Genomic DNA, 20,435 nt, shown 5'->3' with positions numbered 1-20,435 from the left:
GGTTTAATCAGGCGCGGTTTAGTCGAGCGCGGTTTTGACGGGTCACGGTTAATTTACCCATGGGACTAATTCATGTTTAGTGCAGTGTCCACATTAAAAAATAGGATAATGAACTGAACATTTTTTCTCACTTTACAGAGTCATATATTGCCATCTGATTCCTGTGACATTGGGAGTGAGGCCACATAAAACTGTGATATTTTATACCCATTGCCTGAGAGTTCAAATTTTCTACTTTTAGACATACGGTTCAATAATATTTGTGTGTGAGTGAGAGTGAGTGAGGGAGGGAGGGAGAGAGAGAGAGAGAGAGAGAGAAAGAGAGAGTGAGAGAGGGAGGGAGAGAGAGAGAGAGAGAGAGAGAGAGAGAGAGAGGGAGGGAGAGAGAGAGAGAGAGAGACTTTATGTTCCCAATACTCCTTTTTCTCTTTACCTATTTCAACTGAAGCCTTCCCTCTCAGCAGCAGTTTCAGGCACTCCACATTATCTGTTAAACAGCAGTAATGCAGAGCTGTGCTGCCTTTACAAGTCTGCTTGTCAAGATTGCCACTGCACAGGAGGAGAGAGAACAAAATTATTTGGCGTGTAAATGGCACGGAAGGTTCTCCAAAGCTTGCTTGATTCGAGATATTCAGACAGTTGTTTCCATCAAACTTTAACATTTAATGAAAGGGTCCTTTCTTCAATTCTGAGTAATGAAACTGAGATGCAAACAAGGGTTTTAGTCACAGATGGCCCACCTGTTCTGTACCAAGAAGTCAACTATGTGAAGTGAAGTCCGATCTACCGATCGCACCGCAAGATGAAGGGCAGTTTCCTCTTGTTCCTGAAATACAAAAGAAAAAAGAAAAAGAAGAAAAAAAAAGTCTTCTAACCAGTGCCAAGCAAAAGCATGTTTAAAAATAAGTTTTGAGTCTACGATTTATTGTTGCACCGTACAATTTTGGCCACTGTACTCAAATTTAGCTTTCAAAATTACTTGAAAGCCAGATTTGAGTACAGTGGCCAAAATCAAGAAGATAAGGCAAAATTAAGAGGCACCCTCTTAATTTCCTTTGTGTTACCCTGGGTCTGTTTTAGAGGATTAACATAAAAACATTCCTGTTTTGCTTTGAAGTGTTTTATTAATAGATGTTGAAGGTCAACAATCACATTTTTTAAAAAAGTCCCTTCTCTGCTACCTAAATGGCAGAGAACTGACAACGGTCAACTGATAAATTAAATGGTGATACTAGAAAGTAGTGTTTGATTTTGTAAGCTAAACAACAAAAAAAGAGACTTCACCAAATCACCACAACACTGTCTATGAAAACCAGTTTGGTGTAGTGGTGACGGTGTCTGCCTAGAAACTAGGAGATGGTAAGTTCTAGTCCTCCTCTAGGGATGAAAGCCAGCTAGGAGACTGGCCTAATTTCTTTTCTTTCAGCTTTACCCACCTCACAGAGATGAAAATATAATAAGTAGACGTAAGATGAACTGGAACAGTTTGGATTGTAATATAAGAAAACTGATAACTAATCTAGGCGTTACAGAGTAATATGCAAGATCATATGCAAGATGAGAGGAAGGACTCAGGGCGCAATTCAAGGTGTTGGTTATTACCTTTAAAGCCCTACATGGCTTAGGGCCAGCGTACCTTCGAGACCGCCTACTGCCACATACCTCCCAACGGCCAGTAAGATCCCATAGATTGGGCCTCCTTCAGATGCCGTCAACCAGACAGCGTCGGCTGGCGGGTCCCCGGAGGAGGGCCTGCTCTGTGGCTGCTCCAACCCTTTGGAATCAGCGACCCCCATAGATCCGGACCTTACCCACTCTCGTGGCCTTCAGGAAAGCTGTAAAAACCTGGCTGTTCCGGCAGGCCTGGGGCTGTTGACCTCATTGTTGAGGTCCAGCCCCGATTAGAATGAATGTATGTGGTGTTGCGATTTTAAACTGTTTTTTTTTTCCCCTCTCTTTTTTGTAAGCCGCCCGGAGTCCTTCGGGATTGGGCGGCATATAAATTTTATAAATAAAATAATAAATAATAAATAAGGACCTTTACATTGACTGAAAGGGTAGTGGTGCTAGGAAGAGGTGGGAGCCTCCGTTTCAGGATAATCAACACTAACATTAATGTTTAATGAATAATAACCCTACACTATTTATATTCCAGGTCATTTTAATATTTCAAGATCAGGGGAAACATTAAGGAGGCCAAGATTAGTCATGATCAATTTAGAATACATTCTGCCCTTCAGCACTGTTCTATCCCATTGTGTAAATGGTCAGAATACAACTTCAAAGCCTATATAAAAATTAGTGTGCACTTTCATTCTCATTTCTCCCAAGACAGGATATACACATTTGTGTATCCATTTTCCTGACATACAAAACAACTTTTGAAATGTTTTCTCTACAGGCTTGTTTCCAAAACTGCACTAATGGTTCTTAAAACTCTGGATTGGCTGCATTCAATGAAGCTGAAATTGAAAGACAAATGTAAACAAGACAATTCACGCCTAACTCCATGGAGGTATGCATGATATGTATGCATTTGGAGAAAGATATAATAAGGGACGTCGTTTACAATGTTTTTACCCTGTAATATTAAAAGCTTCCAAATTACTATAGAGGAACTGAATTGCTGAATTGCCAACTGAAGTGGACACATAAGAATGGAGAGTTTTAATTATATTATTATGGATATATCCATAATAATATGGATATTATTACCTCAATAATTTAGCTTTATAGGAAAAGACAAAGAACGTTTTTAGATGGTGTTGCTCAGCTGTAAAAGCAGACACAGAATCTAAAATATTATTTAGCCAATTAATCTCCTTTCAGTGCAAGAATAAACAATAGAAATAAATATTAAGTGCCATACGGACAAACTGGAAGACACAATTCCAGAAGTTCCGGGTTCCCCGTTTTCGCCCCCCAGAGGCTTCAGGGAAACTACTGAGGCCTCCAGAGGGCGTCCGGAGGAGGCTGTTTTCGCCCTCCCCAGGCTCCTAGAAAGCCTCTGGAGCCGGGGAGGGGTGTGTGTGTGTAAAAAACTGTGGCAAAAGCAGGGTGTGTGTATGGTTGTTGATGGTTTCGCACACATACACGCAGGAGGTGTCACGCGCATAGCATTATGGGTGTGGCACGCCCACGCATGACCCCCCTGCATTCCCCCCGCTTTTGGCACGGGCGCCAAAAAAGTTTCGCCATCACTGACCTAACACAATAACAGAATAACTGAGTTGAAAGGACCTTGGAGGTCTTCTAGTCCAACCCCCTGCTCAGCTAGAAAACCCTATACCATTTCAGACAAATGGTTGTCCCATCTCTTCTTAAAAACTTCCAATGTTGGGAGCATCCACAACTTCTGGAGGCAAGTTGTTCCACTGATTAATTATTCTAACTGTCAGGAAATTTCTCCTTAGTTCTAAGTTGGTTCTCTCCTTGATTAGTTTCCATCTGTTGCTTCTTTGCTTCTTCTGATCTATTTTTTACAAATACAGCATGTGTTCAAAACTTGATTAACAGGAGGTTTCTGTACATACATGACCATTTGCTAATGGGATTTTCTCGGTGAGATCCACCCCGTCAGCATACACTTGAACGAGTCCAAAGATGTCTCTTGCTCTGACTGCTTCACAAAGGTTTTGCAGCTTGGCCACATTATCAGTGTATTTTTTCCTTGCATATTTTCTTTCAATATATTTGGCATTAATATAATCTTTTCTAGCATTCCTGAAATGAGATATGGCATACACTGTAAAATGGTGCATGATGAACGGCTGAAATACTTGTTCTGCAAAATATACAACGATATTCATACATCTTAATTTTTTAAAAAATGGCTCATATAAACGTCATGGATTTTATTTGCAGCATTGTAATGACCTTTCCCTCCTCTTGACAATCTGTGAATGTGTTGCAGTTGTGAGCATTGATTTATCCATTGGAAAACAATGATCCAAATATGTGGAGATAAATGCCTATAAGTGGTCTTCATTTCCCCAGCTACTTGAAACAACTGATAATCAATTCAACAGATACGTCCCCTAAATTACTCAAGGGAGATTTCTAGACTGAATTTAGGGGGGAAAAAAACATTATTCTAATGCTCTTTTTTACAGGAAGTCTGTTAAGTCTTGTAAATTTAACAGTTTACTGCTAATATGGAATTAACAGAAAATCTGCTACAAATTCACAATCGCCATGGTTGCATGCTAGCAAGGGAATTTTGGGAGCTGAAATCCACATATCTTGAAATTGCAAAAATCTGAAAACTAGTGCCCTAAAGTTTCCCATGTGTCCAAAATCTGCTGTAGAAAGGCCCTCAACTCTCTAGAACTGATTTTGAATGTGGAAGGGATGCTGACGACCATAAGGGAAATTCTTTCAGCATTAACATCCAATTCCAATTGGCCTGGGCAGAACCCAACCAAAGTCTCCTTCGACAGCAGACTTTCTGCTCCCTGCTCACATACACAATCTCCTGTGCACGCCCAGACTTTGAAGAAACTTTGCCTGCAAAGTGGAAAAGGTAGTTGTGTCAGGGGAAAAAAAAATGGACTATAGTGATTTTAAGATTGCCAGGTGACTATTTATAGATTCCTAGAGGGGAAAAAAACTCCCATCATTCTCCTTCTCCTTGACACGTCAAAATTTTTCAGCAATTAACAGACTCTTATTTCCAAATTAGTTTTCATACTGCTAATCGCTATTTTAATATCTCGTGTACTGTCTTGGGGAAGAGCTTATTATTTGCTTTGATTTGTATCGGTAGTAACCAACAGTTATTGCTAGATGTGATAACTACCGTAGTAAATAATTATAGAAATTGCATAGGATTTAAAAGGTTTGTTTTGTAATGTTTTGTGCAAATGGCGCTAGGCTTGAAGGCAGCTGGACTAACATCAGATGGCCTAATTCTTGATTCATTTCTGTATGACTTAAGACATCAGCAGAACCTATTAAATATCTGAAAAGGGCCAATTTTCTCTTTTAGCTTTTAAGATCCAGTAGAGCCAGAAGAACAGAGGTGGGTTCCTACCAGTTCGCACCTATTTGGTAGAACCAGTTCGCCAAATCTACCGAACCGGTTAGAAGAGGTTCCACCAGTGGACCCGGAAAGCAGGCCACACCTACAGAAGAGGCTCCAAAATTTTTTGAAACCCACCACTGGTCCTTGGATATGATTATTCTACACTATCAAGCTCATATTATAAAACTCAGTGCCTCTGTAAAAGGTAAGGATGACTACTGCGTTTGTGGTGCAATCAGAACATTGCGTGTGTTGAAGTTGTTTTAATGCAAACCAAAGATGCCTTTTAAAAAACAAGTTTACATCATATTCTTATGCATGCCAGTGCTGTGTGTGAGGTAATTTAAGTTGGTTCTGACAAGTGTCGTCGGCATCTTCATATCCGGTCACATGGGTGGCAAGCCACTCCCATCCGGTCACATGGGCAGCAAGCCACTCCCACAAAGGAGGCCACACCCACAGAGTAGGTTCGAACAATTTTTGAAACCCACCACTGCAGAAGAAGCAATCTCTTTTAAGAGATTGCTCTTAAATCACTAAAACAAAGCTCATCATATTAACTCCATTCACACATTATGCCACAACCAACACAGGTATCACTTTGAACATTCCATCTTTCATACTTACATATCGCTACTTGGATTCGGTTTGACTAGTTCATCTGCTGGCAGACAAAATTCCATAATCTCATTAAATCCTGCATTCCCGATATTCTTAGCAAGCTATTAAGATAAATGTCAACAAACCACATGAATGAACCCAGTGGCTACTTAAACCCAATATCCTCAAGAACCCTGAATTCTGCATCTGTAAATTTTACTTTACAGCCACAGTTTTTTTAAAACATTTCAATAAAATAAGAGATTAAACAAAGGCCCAGTATTACCTCTGCAGGTTTTATTTGAAAATAACATTGCCCTATAGTGGAATTTCAGTTTTCTAGACTTCAGCACAATTACTTTTATGTACAATGGACCAAGTTCCTTTGTGATTTACATCATTCGCATAATAATAACATCACACAAATATAATCTCTATTACTGCAAAGATGAAAGTCCATTTTCCTGTACCAGATTTTTGTGAGGTACGGATGTTTCCTTTCTCCAATTAAAATGACATTTTATGGAAATACGTTTATTTTAATGTAATGCAGACATTTTAAGATAACATTTAAATATATGGACTAAATCTCAAAGAAGCTGAAGAGTTTTTCAATAAATGGATTTTTTCTTCTTCCCAGTTCTTTGAGCTGTTTTTAGCTATCTTATATAGTAGAAATTCAGTAGGATTTTTAAGGAGAGAAAACCACTTTAGTAAGTTTTCCTCTGATAGAAGGTTGCTATGGGATGAAGCCTACAAAAATAGGAGACTCACTACCATATAGAGATGGCTAAAATATCAACACATCTCAAGGACCACTCAAATGAGAGATATAAACTGGAATGGAGAAGATGGATTGACTATATTCAAACTAAATACGGGACTAAGAAATTCCAGATAGTTTATGACTGAAGAAACAAGGAATGATATAATCTGTTTAGAGTTAGCCTAGCAAAGAGGAGTTAAAGCTCAAATGAAAGATGATACTAACTTTATTTAAGTTTATTTTAGAACATCTTTGTTAAAGATTTATACCCTGTATTTGTTCTGGGAAGTCGTGGGGGGGGAAGGTTGGGGGAGGGCGGGGGGGGGGGAGGTAAATATTTGCAAAAGTTTTTTTTTCTAAAAATTTTCAATTAAAAAAAAAAAAGGAGACACACTTATGCTGACCCCTAAGAGGTTTTTGTTGTTGTTGATAGAAATACTTTTAATTTACCAGCAATTCAGATGTACCCAGCACATCTAATGTAAGGGACTGCATTCTGGAATAGTGGACCCCAAGTTCTCGATGTATTCCTGAACATTCAATGCAAGTCAAAATGCCCAAATTTGTTGAGAGCCAGGTTGGATCTAGAAGAAAGAAAGGTAACAGCAATGACTCCAACTTTGGACAAGGTACTGAAACCATCTATTCAACAGACTTTTTAACTCAGTTCTACCAGCACCAATGTGACTGTTTTATTCATAGAAATGAAAATTCTGTAAGGGCTATTTCATCGCAAAGTGCTTGGATTTAATTTCAGCCCCATTAACATCGAGTGTATGTTGTGTCCCTTCTTAATCCGCTGTTTTGTATTTTAACTTTTTTAGTCTTTGTTTTTTAAACTGCTTTTATGTAAGCCGCCCGGAGTCCTTCGGGATTGGGCGGCATACAAATCTATTAAAACTTCAAACTTCAAAACTTCATACTGTATATAAATACAAAGACGCTAAATACCAACAAAGGGCCTATTTGTAATTAATTTTCCTGACCGATACTTTTTTTGACAGTATTATATATAATTGATAGTTTTTCCTTTAGAGCAGGAACTATCAAATCTGCCTGCCCCCACCCCCGCCACGCCTGATTCTTAAGCTATATACTTTTTCCTAAATATCCCTTTGTTTCCTTAAAACACTCTTCTTTGCCCTTGTCTTGCGAGTTCTCAGAAAACTATTTCATCCTACAGTACTTGTTTGTTTACGAAGCCCTTGAGCTGCATACTGAGGATTCAGGCAGTGTTTTCACCGCTGTTTTCCTGCCTAGACAGAAGAAGGGAAAAGACAGTAATTTTATGAGATTTTAAAGTCACCTTGCGCACCACAGTCACAACACATGTCATTTCCAGGCATTCTTTGCACGTCAGATATTATTTCTTTTGTCAGTTCTTGGACAATGTTGTTTTCTCCCGTGTTATCGTCACCTTTGAAGGCGTTATTTAAAGCTTCTTCTTTACTATTCTGCAGCACAGATATCCAACTTGAAAAATAAAAACATGAATTACGGTGCGAAATGGAACTGACAGTTTCCTACCATCCACACAGAACGAAATTTAAATAAAAGACAGAAGGTTTTCAAAAGTTGAGGTTAGGGGTGGGAGGGAGGGATGTATATTAGGCTTGACAAGGGGCGTTAGATTTTAATGGAATATGATTGCACATGTATACTGTCTTCTCTTATTTTTTCTTTAAAACTAAGATATGTTAAGTATATTGATATGGAAGCATAAATACCATCAACATAGAATGGAGTTTGCTCAGAAGCTGAAATACACCAATAAGAGGAAGAGTGGGAAGCAGAGGAGAGAAGAAAGATGGGAAGAGAGGGATCGGAGAGAGGGTGAAGGGGGGAAGATGAGGAGGATAAGGGGGAGTGGAATGTAGAGAGAGGAAAAGGAGAAAGGAAAGGGAAGTAGAGTAGAAAAGGATGATGGAGGGAAGAAAGGAGGTAGGAGAGAGGTAGAAGAAAGAGGTGTATGGAGAGCAGAAGAGTTAATAATGGGTTTTTATCTTTCTGGGCGTTGATGGCAAGAGGAACTGATGTAATTACTACTTAATACAATAGGATATTGGCTATGTAATAGTATACATGTGATTATATGTTATGAAAATGGAAAATAAAAAATAGTCTGAAGTGTTAAAAAAAAAGTTGAGGTTAGGCTAACCAAAAAATAACTGAGAGTCGACAAATTCCTTTCAAGTCAATTTTCTAGGGATGGATTGGAAATCACATAAAAAGAAACTGGGAAATATGAAAAAAATGTTTGTTATCAATGCTGGAAATATCTCTGAAATTAGATCAGTTTCAATTTCAGTTAGTGACAGCTTCATTTAATGAACAAGTTGCAAGTCCCAGCTGCGATCACTAAATGCGGACTACCTATACATTAATGCAACTTACATTTGACAGTCCTGTTCATCCTCTGCTTGAAAATGATATGTTCTGTCATCTATAAAATAATAAAGTTTCTCATTGTTCTATGTATTTCATTTTACGAATAAACACATATGTTATTTATTCAAATTAAACGTTTTAATGAACACTTAATTAACTCACTTATTAGCAATAGCAATAGCAGTTAGACTTATATACCGCTTCATAGGGCTTTCAGCCCTCTCTAAGCGGTTTGCCCCCAACAACAATCCGGGTCCTCATTTCACCCACCTCGGAAGGATGGAAGGCTGAGTCAACCTTGAGCCGGTGAGATTTGAACCGCTGAACTGCAGATAACAGTCAGCTAAAGTGGCCCGCAGTACTGCACCCTAACCACTGCGCCACCTCGTGGATGTCATTATTGGGGTTTAAATCACTGCCCTATACACACTAAACAGGGTTAAAATTAACCAGAACCTTCAAGTACAGTAGGATTAAGCAATCTAGAGGCAATTTTTTCCTACTACCATTTCATATATAAGAGCAATATTTTTTTCCATCTTACTCAGCACTAGCTAGAATAAAAAAAGGTTAGTACGTATTTTACAACTCATTCTCAACAACGTCTTGATTATTTCTCCATCCTGTTTCCCCTCGTATCTGAAATATGAGTCTTTGGGGCCTAAGAAGCACTCCTATAACAATGCAGATAGTCCTTGACTTGCAACAGTTCATTTAGTGACCGGTCAAACTTACGACAACACTGAAAAAAGTGACTTTTTCACAGTTCCTTTGTAGAATCCCTGTTGTGGCCCACCAGGTGCCGTTTGGAGCTGCCACCAGACTCCGACAGCGAGGGGCCCTATGAGTCGGCTCTGGAGGATGTGGAAGACCCTGGACAGGGTTCCGACTCGGAGCAGGGCACAGAGAGGCTGGTTGGCCACCAGGAGGCACCTGAGCCTTGGACCAGTGGGGAGGAGACAAGGGAGTGTGGTCCAGACGTCAGCAGTGGGGAGGAGCCAAGGGAGTTGTTCCTAGATGCCTGGCACCGGAGAGCTAATAGGCGTCAGGAACAGTTGCGCAGTTACAGGAGGTAATTGCACTCAGCTGGTGGTCATTAGGCTCCTCTCCAGACTATAAAAAGACTGCTTGTGCAAACGCCCCTCTTGCAGAAGTCAATGCAGGAACGAATGTCGGAGAACATTATTGTGAGCTTGGCAGGCTGGATTGCTGCCAAGCCTTATCTGTGTTTATTGCTGCCCAAGCTTGTCTGTGCCGGTTTGCTGCCAAGGACCTATATGTATGTTAATTAAATGCCGTAACTCTTTGGCTCGGAGTGTGTGTTGGTGTGGGACGAGGGGGGTCAGAACACATCCCCATGATTATGTGATCAAAATTCAGATGCTTGACAAATAGTTCATATTTATGGCCATTGCTGCGTCCCGGGGTCATGTGATCACTTTTTGCAATCTGCTGAAAAGCTAAGTCAATGGGGAAGCCAGGATGAACCGGATTACTAACTTATCAACTGTGGTGATTCATTTAACAATTGTGGCAAGAAAGGTCATAGAATGGGGCAAAATTCACTCAACAAATATCTCACTGAATAACAGAAATTTTGGGCTCAATTGTGGTAGTAAGTTGAGGACTACATGTGTAGAATATACAAGATATTTTTTAACAAATATCTTGCCGGACATTACTGTGGTCTTCTTAATTAAATGGATATTTGGTTTGAGCAATTATACCAGGGGTCCCCAACCCTCAGGATTGGCCAGGGGTGGGTTCCTACCAGTTCGCACCTATTCGGTAGAACCGGTTCGTCAAATCTACCGAACCGGTTAGAAGAGGTTCCACCAGTGGACCTGGAAAGCAGGCCACATGCCATAGTTTCACCATCATGGGTATAGATTTTCCTGCTTGAAGAGATGGTTGGACTAGAAGACCTCCAAGGTCCCTTCCAACTCTGTTGCTCTGTATCATCTCCATGATACACTTAATCATAGGCTGAGGCTGCTATTTATATGAGTCAATCCCATAACAGCGGCTTTAGGAAACTACTGGTGTTGCACAAATACAGTAACAATTGGGCAAATTTTTGAAACCCACCACTGGCAAGGATCTTGTAACTTGACAGCTTTAAGACTTGCATGCTTCAATGCCAGAGTTCCTGAGCCAACGTGACTGGAGGAGGAATTGTGGGAGTTGAAGTCCACAAGTCTTAAAGCTGTCAGGTTTGAAGACCTAAGTTTTTTTTTCTAAAGGTTTAGGGGGTGCAAGGATCTTGTAACTTGTCAGCTTTAAGACTTGCATGCTTCAATGCCAGAGTTTCTGAATAGCTACTTGGACTGACCTAAGTACTAATTCATAATTTCATATCCGGTCACATGGGCGGCAAGCTACTCCCATCCGGTCACATGGGTGGCAAGCCACTCCCACAAAGGAGGCCACACCCACAGAGTAGGTTCCAACAATTTTTGAAACCCACCACTGGGATTGGCCCACTATCAGGGTGTGGCCTATTTGGAACTGGGCCCCACAAGTGGTGGGCTGGTACACATGCGCGGCTTGACTTGTGCAAGTGACAGGCCGGCATACATGCACATGCACTTAAAGAAGCTTGCATGGCCTGGTTCACACACACACACACCCCAATTTGGGCTACCAACCTGCAAAGGCTGAGGACTGCTGAGTTATAATGACCTTTCTTTTCATAAAAGTTCCTTCTAACTCACTTTGACCTTTTTTTAAAAACCATTTTTACTATCAAGCTTGATTGCTAGTGGATGGTAGTCTCCAGTCTTGCAACTAAAGCAGGGGTAGTCAACCTTTTTATACCTACCGCCCACTTTTGTATCTCTGTTGGTAGTAAAATTTTCTAACCGCCCACCGGTTCCACAGTAATGGTGATTTTATAAAAACCTAGTGAAAATGTTTTTAAATAATGCGAAGACATTTTTTAAAAAAGTCAATTAAATTTTAAAAAAAGGAAAGTGCTTCAGTATCAGGACAAAACCCCTACCGCCCACCATGAAAGCTGGAACGCCCACTAGTGGGCGGTAGGGACTAGGTTGACTACCACTGAACTAAAGTAATACCAAAAGTCTAGCAAACTAAATACCCATTACTTCTCAGAAATGCCAATACTAGGAACTTGGCAGTTCCGTATCAAGCATCTAGGTTGAGTTAAGTGGAGAACAAAAATAAAAACAATACTGTTTGCAGTGTCTATCAACCACACAAATAAACATAATGTAGATAATGCCTTCCAAAAGGAAACTGTGCATCTTTAGTAGTTTAGTTTAGTTTAATTGATTTGTATGCCGCCCACTCCCGAAGGACTCCGGGCGGCTTACAATAAAACAAGGGAGGGGGGAATAGTACACAAACAACATTAAAATATACAACAATCACAATCTCTGGGGGGCTGGATATATCGTGAGCCCCCCGGCCTGCTGGAGCAGCCAGGACTTCACAGCTTAGCGGAAGGCCGGGAGGGTAGTAAGGGTCCGGATCTCCACGGGGAGGTCATTCCAGAGGGCCGGAGCTGCAACAGAGAAGGCTCTCCCCCGGGGAGTCGCCAGCCGACATTGGCTGGCAGATGGAATCCGGAGGAGACCTAACCTGTGTGATCTAATCGGTCTATGGGAGGTAATCGGCACCTAGTAGTAACTGTTCAAAGTTACAATGGCACTGAAAAAACTAACGTATGACCATTTTTCACACTTACGACCATTGCAGTATCCCCAGGGTCACATGATCAAAATTTGGACAGTGGGCAACTGGTTCCTATTTATGACGGTTGCAGAGTCCTGGGGGTCATGCGGTCACCGTTTGTGGCTTTCTGACCAACAAACTCAATGGGGAAGCCAGATTCGCTTAAACAGCGATGTTACTAATTTAACAGTCGTAGGGATTCGCTTAACAAGTGTGGCAAGGAAGGTCGCAAAAGGGGGCAAAACTCATTTAACAAATTTCTCACTTACTTAGCAACATAAATTTTGGGTTTAATTGTAGTCATAGGATGAGGATTACATGTAACTTATAAGGTGTACAATTCAATTGAAAAAACAAACTGAAATCTGAACTCAGATTTCAACTGAATTCAAACTGAATTGTTGAGACCAACAATCAGATAAGCAGAACTCCAATGAAGAAACTGCCAAAGAGCCACCAGGAAACAGCCCAGCCAAAAAATCTTAAAGACTTCCCCCCACCCACACAGACAGTAATGGTATTCTATTCTCTTGGTTCCACCACAAAACCACGGTAGAATAAAGCGCGCTCGACGAAAGCGCGTACGTGACGTCATCACAGCGCGACGAAAACATCACGCTGAGCGATAAATTTAAAATTAAAGCGAAAACCTTACCCTAACCCCCCCAAACCTAACCCTAAACCTAACCCATAACCTAACCCTTAACCTAACGCTAAACCTAATGCTAACCCTTAACCTAACCCTAAACCTAACCCTAACGCTTAATGTAACCCTAAACCTAACCCTAACCCTTACCTTTATGTGAATCGGCTTGCTTTAATTTAATTTTAATTTAATTTATTTTTAATTTTTTTCGTCGCGCTGCTGATGACGTCACGTACGCGCTTTAATCGGGCGCGCTTTAGTCTACCGCGGTTTTGACGGGTCACGATTCTCTTCACTACCGGTTCTGTAGTGGAAGGGCGCACGCCTGGGCATGTGCAGAAGGTCCATGATGACGTCAGAGCGGGTGAGTGGAGCCTTGTGCTGCCGCCACGACCGGTTCGCGCGAACCGGTGCGAACCGGCAGCATACCACCACTGAAGCCACCAGAATATAAACTGACAGCAAACAGCTCTTCTTACTAGCACTAATGATGTTACCTACTTAGAGTAAGGAAATGTCTGCAAGAAAAATGCAAGCTCAGAGAGCACCAAGGACCTCTCGTTTCAACTCTGAGCTAGAAATACATGCTCCTTTACTAAAACTGAAATCTTTTAGGGAGCAACTGTACCCGAGATGGTATTCAGCAGGTTCTGACCAGTTCTGGAGAACAGGTAGTGGAGATTTTGAGTAGTAGTAGTAGATCCGGACCCTTCCCACTCTCTCGGCCTTCCGGAAAGCCATTAAAACCTGGCTGTTCCGGCAGGCCTGGGGCTGTTGACCCCAAAATACGGTCCAGCCCCATTCAGAAGGGAGTGCATGATGTATGTATTTTATATCTATTTTTCTTCCTTGTATCTTATTTTATTTTCTTTTTTTCAATTATGTTTGTATTGTAAGCCGCTTGGAGTCCTACGGGATCGGGCGGCATATAAATGTTATTAAACTCTATACTCTAGTTCAGAGAACCGGTAAATATCGCCTCTGACTAGGCCCGCCCCCATCTATTCCCCGCCTCTGACCTCTGACCGGTCATTTAGCAAGTGTTTTAAGTTATGACAGACCCACTCAAAACTACTTATGTAGTATTGACGTTATCATTGTCCACCCCGTCATGTGACTGCATTTTGGTTGCTTGGCAATCAGGCCATATTTACAGCCATTTGCAGTGCCCAATGGTCATGTGACTGTGATTTTCAGGTGTTTTTTCTTTTCTTTTCCAAAGATGCTCCATAACAATCAATGGGTTCACTTAACAGCTTAACGACTGTGACATTCCTTCAATCACATAGTGAATCACCTTATGACCATCACAATTTAATAACTAATTGTCAGGCTCAATTACCATCATAATAACTCAAGGAAAACCTGTACTTAAAAAAAAAATTCAAGACATTTCAGAATATCTAGTGGTAAGTATATAGTACCTATTAGCACTCCTAAACAAAATATGTCCTTTCTGAGGAGCGGGCAGTTTTTGGGGAAAGACACAGCTCCTTTGGTGCTAGGTTTATACCTCCACATGCCAGGAAACACTACACAACTCTCGTAATGAGCATCTGTAATGAAGTTATAATGAATGTGGAAAAAGATGTTAGGCATAATCAAACAAGGAGGGAAGGAAACAGTTCTAAGTCTAAGAGTAAACTCAGTTAATAAGATTCGGATGGGTAAGAAAATAAATTATGACTAAACCCCTTTTCATCCACATTCATCGGAAGCAGGATGATTGCAAGTGTTTTATGTTAACAATGCAAAAAAACAGAAACACCCAAGCAATAATCCTAAACAGTTGTAGGACCAGAGGTGGGTTCCTACCAGTTCGCACCAGTTCGGTAGAACCGGTTCGTCAAATCTACCGAACCGGTTAGAAGAGGTTCCAGTAGTGGACCCGGAAAGCAGGCCACACCTACAGAAGAGCTTCCAAAACTTTTTGAAACCCACCTCTCTCCCTCTCCCTCCCTCCCTCTCTCTCTCCTCACACACACACACAGACTCACACAGAGAGAGAAAGGAAGAAATAAAGAAAAAAGTGAGAGATAAAAAGGAAAAAGGGACAGAGAGACAAAAGGAAGGAAAGAGAGAGAGAGAGAGAGAGAGAGAGAGAGAAAGAAAGAAAACACATGGCCAGCAAGCCACTCCCACCAGGTCACATGGCCGGCAAGCCACTCCCACAAAGGAGGCCACACCCAGAGAGTAGGTTCTAAAAATTTTTGAAACCCACCACTGTGTAGCACCCATTCTATTGACTAAATATTTCAGTCCAGAAAAACAAGATATTAAAAAGAAAGAAAAGAGACAGCTGCAATCATTTTATTTGCTTATCATGAAGGTGTACAAAATATAATGTAGCAAAAGAAATAAGCAATACCTGAAGAAGAGGCCATAGGATTGGAAGGACCATAGAAGATATCTAATCCAACTCCCTTCAATGAAAGGGCCACTGGATAATTTTCAATGACTATCTGCTCTTTGTTTAAAGGCCTTTTAGCAAAGGCAAAACTACCACATCATGTGGCAACATATTCCACTGGATAACAGATCAAACAGTTGGGAAGGTAATTCAGATGTGTAACATGGAATTGCTTATTAGCCTATTGATTTCATTTAATTCAGGACACTAATTTTCTACTTGTAACAAACTAGACATGGAAAAACAATGTCAAATCTAGCTTCATTTGGGGAGTGACAAACAGTAGCAATAGCAATAGCAGTTAGACTTATATACCGCTTCATAGGGCTTTCAGCCCTCTCTAAGCGGTTTACAGAGTCAGCATATTGCCCCCAACAACAATCCGGGTCCTCATTTTACCCACCTCGGAAGGATGGAAGGCTGAGTCAACCCTGAGCCGGTGAGATTTGAACCGCTGAACTGCAGATAGCAGTCAGCTGAAGTGGCCTGCAGTACTGCACTCTACCCACTGCGCCACCTCGGCTCTAACCGGAGTTAAAAGCATAAAAAGAAACTAAGGCAAAACCTTTTGTTGAATGTTTTCTTATTATTGGGGAGCTATGGAACAATTAAACAATTGTTATAAAAATAATAAGAATCTCGAGATGAAGGAAATCGAGATGAAGGAAATCAATTCTAACTCATCAAGCGTCTAAATGCTCATAGTTTTAAGTAGACAAAAATGTGCTCTTCATAAATGAATAAAATAGGTCTTTCTCAACAATTTATAAACATGATTCCATATAATGTTTCTGATGTCCACATTATATCTGCAGACTATTTACCAAATACCCACTTTGAGTGACCAAATAAATTTCCTTTCTGACAAAAAATATACCATCTAAAAGCAAAGCATCGGCAGAAAGAGAGATAAAGCAGCAAAAAAAAAAATCAATCAAAATACAAAATAAACCATCAGTGTTATGAATGTGTGCCAGGATTTCATTGTCTCCCTGCTCATCTCTTATTTCTTTTCCTCCAAAGAAAATTTCAATAATAATTTAGCTTCATATCTCGGTGCATCCTGGAAACAACTATTGTTTTCAAACTTATAATGGGGTCTTGAATTGGGCTTAGATTTGAACTACCCCTAATTATGGCTGTACTGTATTGAGACCATTCCAATTATGAATAAAGCAAATAGTGAAGAAAGATTCATGCTCGTAAAAGGAGATGAATGAAAGAATCAGCACATCTGTAACATGTACTCAATCTTCAAAGTAATCAGCACAGGTTCATGAACAAACCACAGTCAACAAAGTATTCAGTAATTCAGAAGTTCATATCAAGATTTTTTTAATCGTGTGGTCATTATTTTCATGCTTCTTTGTATTTCTTTATTTTATATTTTGATAAAGTAATAAAATTTTAACAGAAAAGTGTGTGGTCTACCAAGCAGTTTTAGAATATAATGAAGGTGATATCTAAAAAGTTTCAATCGAACCAAACATTCATTAATACTAACTCCAAACTGTATTTTAATTCTAAAAAAACTGAGGATCGTTATAAAAACGGTTATATGTGTGTGGATGTATACAAGACAGAAAATGCTGTTTAAATGTTATTATTTCCAGCATCTTACTTACACGAATCAATAAAATCCAATTAAATATCAGAAAGATCCACTGAATCTCATCTCATTAATACCTTGCACAATGCATCAGAGTATCTGGGATGCTGTTATATGTGGAACTATACAGTTACTAAATCTATATATAGCTATTTACTGTGAAATTCAAAATACACTCGCTTCTTTTGATGACTTCTCACTTTTGACCACATTTTGTCTCTCAATTTTTGCGGTTTGCCTATTTGGTTCCCTGCTGTAGTTCTTTGCTACTAGGTTAAAACTCCCTCTTTAAGCTGTAGAGACCTTTCCATTTCCTTTATAAAAGTTGCCCTGCATGGACAGATTAGTCTTCTTTGACAATAACAGGGGTGGGTTTCAATCGGTTCGCGGCGGTCCCCGTGAACCGGTTGGTCGGCGAACCCGGAAGTAAGTAACTTCTGGGAACGGCGAAGGGCCCGCCCACCTGCCCGCGGTCCTTACCCGGTTTTGACGAGTTCTGCGCTTCCACGCATGTGCAGGACGCATACAGCGCCTGCGCGATCCTCCAGGAGCAGCTGGAGATCGCACAGACGCTAGTACGCATGCGTGCACTGCGCACGTGCACGAGGACGCCGCCGGCCCCGTTCCAACCGAACTGGTTGGAACGGGGCGAGAAACCCACCCCTGCACACATGCTTACAATGGCTTTGTGATAAGCAAGCAGCAAGAAATGGGCCACCACCGATGAGAGCAAATGTTTTACCCTCTGTTAATATGCTCTGTCATTTCCTGGTATAAAAGAGGAAATCCTATGCTCAAGAAAAACTGCAATGGCAATTATATATAATTTTATCATTTGCCTTTCAATTTTTTTTTTAAAAAAAACAACCTTTGCATTATACTACATGATGACTGAGATTTAATTCTGTAGCAACATCAGGAAAGCACAGTTGACTCCAATTTGAAAAATGTCTAAAGTTGCATCTCACAGTTGAGCGAAGCAATGATAACAGATAAAAGCAACAGATAGCTTCATAGACACACATGTACAATTATATATGAAAAGACAAATGTTTATACACAGCAGGCTGCAGTAAATATATTCTATTTGGACTGAACACCGGAATCTCCCGTTAATGAGACAATATGGAAGTAGAAACTACCGTATATACTCGAGTATAGGCCGACCCGAATATAAGCCGAGGCACCTAATTTTACCACAAAAAACTGGAAAAGTTATTGACTCGAGTATAAGCCTAGGGTGGGAAATGCAGCAGCTACCGGTAAATTTCAAAAATAAAAATAGATACCAATAATGTTTTTGAATATTTATTTCAAAGAAAAACAGTAAACTAGCGGTGTATTCAATGAAATACTTCACTCACCTCATGATGCTGATGTCCCGCTGTGATGATGATGTCCCGTGCAGCCGCGGGAGCGATGTCCCGCCTCCTATGACACACGGCACAGTGATTCCTATCATTGGATCACTGTACCAGAGGAGGTGGGACATCGCTATGTGGCTGCTTGCCATAACAAGGAGGAGGTGGGACATCGTTGCAGAGCGGCAGGAGGGGGAGGAAGGGGAATCGTAAGACAGCCCTGCATTACATTAGAACGTGAGGAGGGGGGATGGTGCGGTGCGCGCTGCGCGGCAAACTGACACAGAGGGAGGGGAAACTCACAGGAGCGCCGGGCCATTCACGAGCGTCACCCAGCGGCATGGCCCCGCCCCTTTTTCTCCTCCATTTCGGGCAAATTTTTCACTGACTCGAGTATAAGCCGAGGCGGCTTTTTTCAGCCCAAAAAGTGGGCTGAAAAACTCGGCTTATACTTGAGTATATACAGTAACTAAAATCAGAGTACCTAACAAAACTGAACAACAAACCTACGTGATATGAGGTCAAAACATTTTTTCTCTTCTGGATTTGTTTTCACTTGGCAAGTTAAGAGATTGAGCTTTGCAGGAGGTCGGTTTGCCTAATTAAAGAAAAACAAAACACAAAGGAGAATCCCTTAGTAAGAGCATATAAAGAATATAGACATTTTCTGTTACCAATGTTTCCGAAAGGAAAAAATCCTCCTGCAGTTTTAGTGCACCAAAGTGGTACTTGCAGAAATTAATGCAATATACAGATAGCCAGTGTCTTTGAATAATATATATCACAAGTTGAATTATTATTTTTTGGGAGGGTGGGGGGTTTGGATCAATGTGAAATTTTGAAGTTTTGGTGTGATAATAAAATCATCTTTCTCCTCGAGTATTTTTTCCCCCCAAACGTCGCCAATTATTCTTCTAAGCAACTCATATCGATGTGATTTATATTTCTATGATAAAAAATGGGCAAGTAATTACTTATGGGAAGTTTTCCTGCTGTACTTGACTAATGGCATTTAACTTGTAGAGGAAACATCTGGCTTTCATCTGGTAATAAAATTAAGGGTGACCAATTAAAATAACACATGATTTTATAAGAGACTGGAAGAAATGCAGGAGTCCCTTATGTTTAAATACCACACATTACAATTAACATTTAGTTTTTATATTAATAATGGCAGATCAACAGAATTCAAGACAAATTACTTTGGTAACTGACAGAACAATACAAAATTACATATAAAGCTTAACAATTAAAACAAGACAGAGCAGTTGCATAATAGGCATAGCAAGAAAAAAAAATCCTGTTATAAATTGCAGCCATAGACCTGAAGCAGACATCAGGGCTGGATTTAGATGAAAAGAGGCCCTAGGCTATTCCACTTATGAGGCTCTTTAACCTCCCATTTTTAAGTTTGTAAATTACACGAGAGACAATAAAATACATCATTACTGTGATATATATCAATATATATATATCAATATATATAGCTGGCCTCCCGACGGAGGGCGGCTCTGCTCTGCGGCAAAGGCAGCGAGGCCAGCCGCCTTCCCTACTGTGCTCAGCTGCCCGGCTCTGCCCCCTCGCCCTCACCTGCCTGGCCGCTGGTGGGCTCCGCATCGACGGGGCAGCTACTGGGAGTGGCCGCGCCTCTCGCCCGACCGCCGGTGCCAGGAACGTGGGCGGGCTCCCCAACTGCCGCGGCGCTGGAACGATCTTAACCAATACATTTTTATGTTTGTTTATTAGTCACATGCGTAGAATTTCTCCTTATTTTCGGTTCAGTGTTTTAGTGTTCACTGTTTTTAGAATAGTGTAATTTTAATTTTGCTAACCATTTGAAAGTCGGCCCCTCTTGATCTTGAGGCCCTAGGCTGAAGCCTAGTTAGCCTATAGGAAAATCGGGCCCTGGCAGACATTAGTGGCATTCCTAATCAAA

The 20,435-nt window shown here is 40.8% G+C and overlaps 1 protein-coding gene across 2 annotated transcripts in view; it reads right to left on the bottom strand.

The window, feature by feature from the left end:
* ASAP2 (ArfGAP with SH3 domain, ankyrin repeat and PH domain 2) overlaps positions 1-20,435 on the bottom strand; it is a 116,621-nt gene that overhangs the window by 20,823 nt on the left and 75,363 nt on the right. For both annotated transcript variants that reach the window (XM_032214694.1, XM_032214693.1), the window contains exons 12-19: positions 19,010-19,097; positions 8,784-8,832; positions 7,696-7,862; positions 6,840-6,973; positions 5,651-5,745; positions 3,534-3,723; positions 741-826; positions 434-549 (exon numbers count right to left, since the gene is read on the bottom strand). In XM_032214694.1, the coding sequence (XP_032070585.1) occupies positions 434-549; positions 741-826; positions 3,534-3,723; positions 5,651-5,745; positions 6,840-6,973; positions 7,696-7,862; positions 8,784-8,832; positions 19,010-19,097 (925 nt within the window). The remainder of the gene's footprint in view (positions 1-433; positions 550-740; positions 827-3,533; positions 3,724-5,650; positions 5,746-6,839; positions 6,974-7,695; positions 7,863-8,783; positions 8,833-19,009; positions 19,098-20,435) is intronic.

The sequence above is a fragment of the Thamnophis elegans genome, chromosome 3 (assembly GCF_009769535.1).
Source record: "Thamnophis elegans isolate rThaEle1 chromosome 3, rThaEle1.pri, whole genome shotgun sequence".
In the NCBI taxonomy this organism is placed as follows: Eukaryota; Metazoa; Chordata; class Lepidosauria; order Squamata; family Colubridae; genus Thamnophis; species Thamnophis elegans.
The sequence above is the reverse complement of the archived record's forward strand: the minus strand, read 5'-3'. Positions and strand labels throughout refer to the sequence as shown.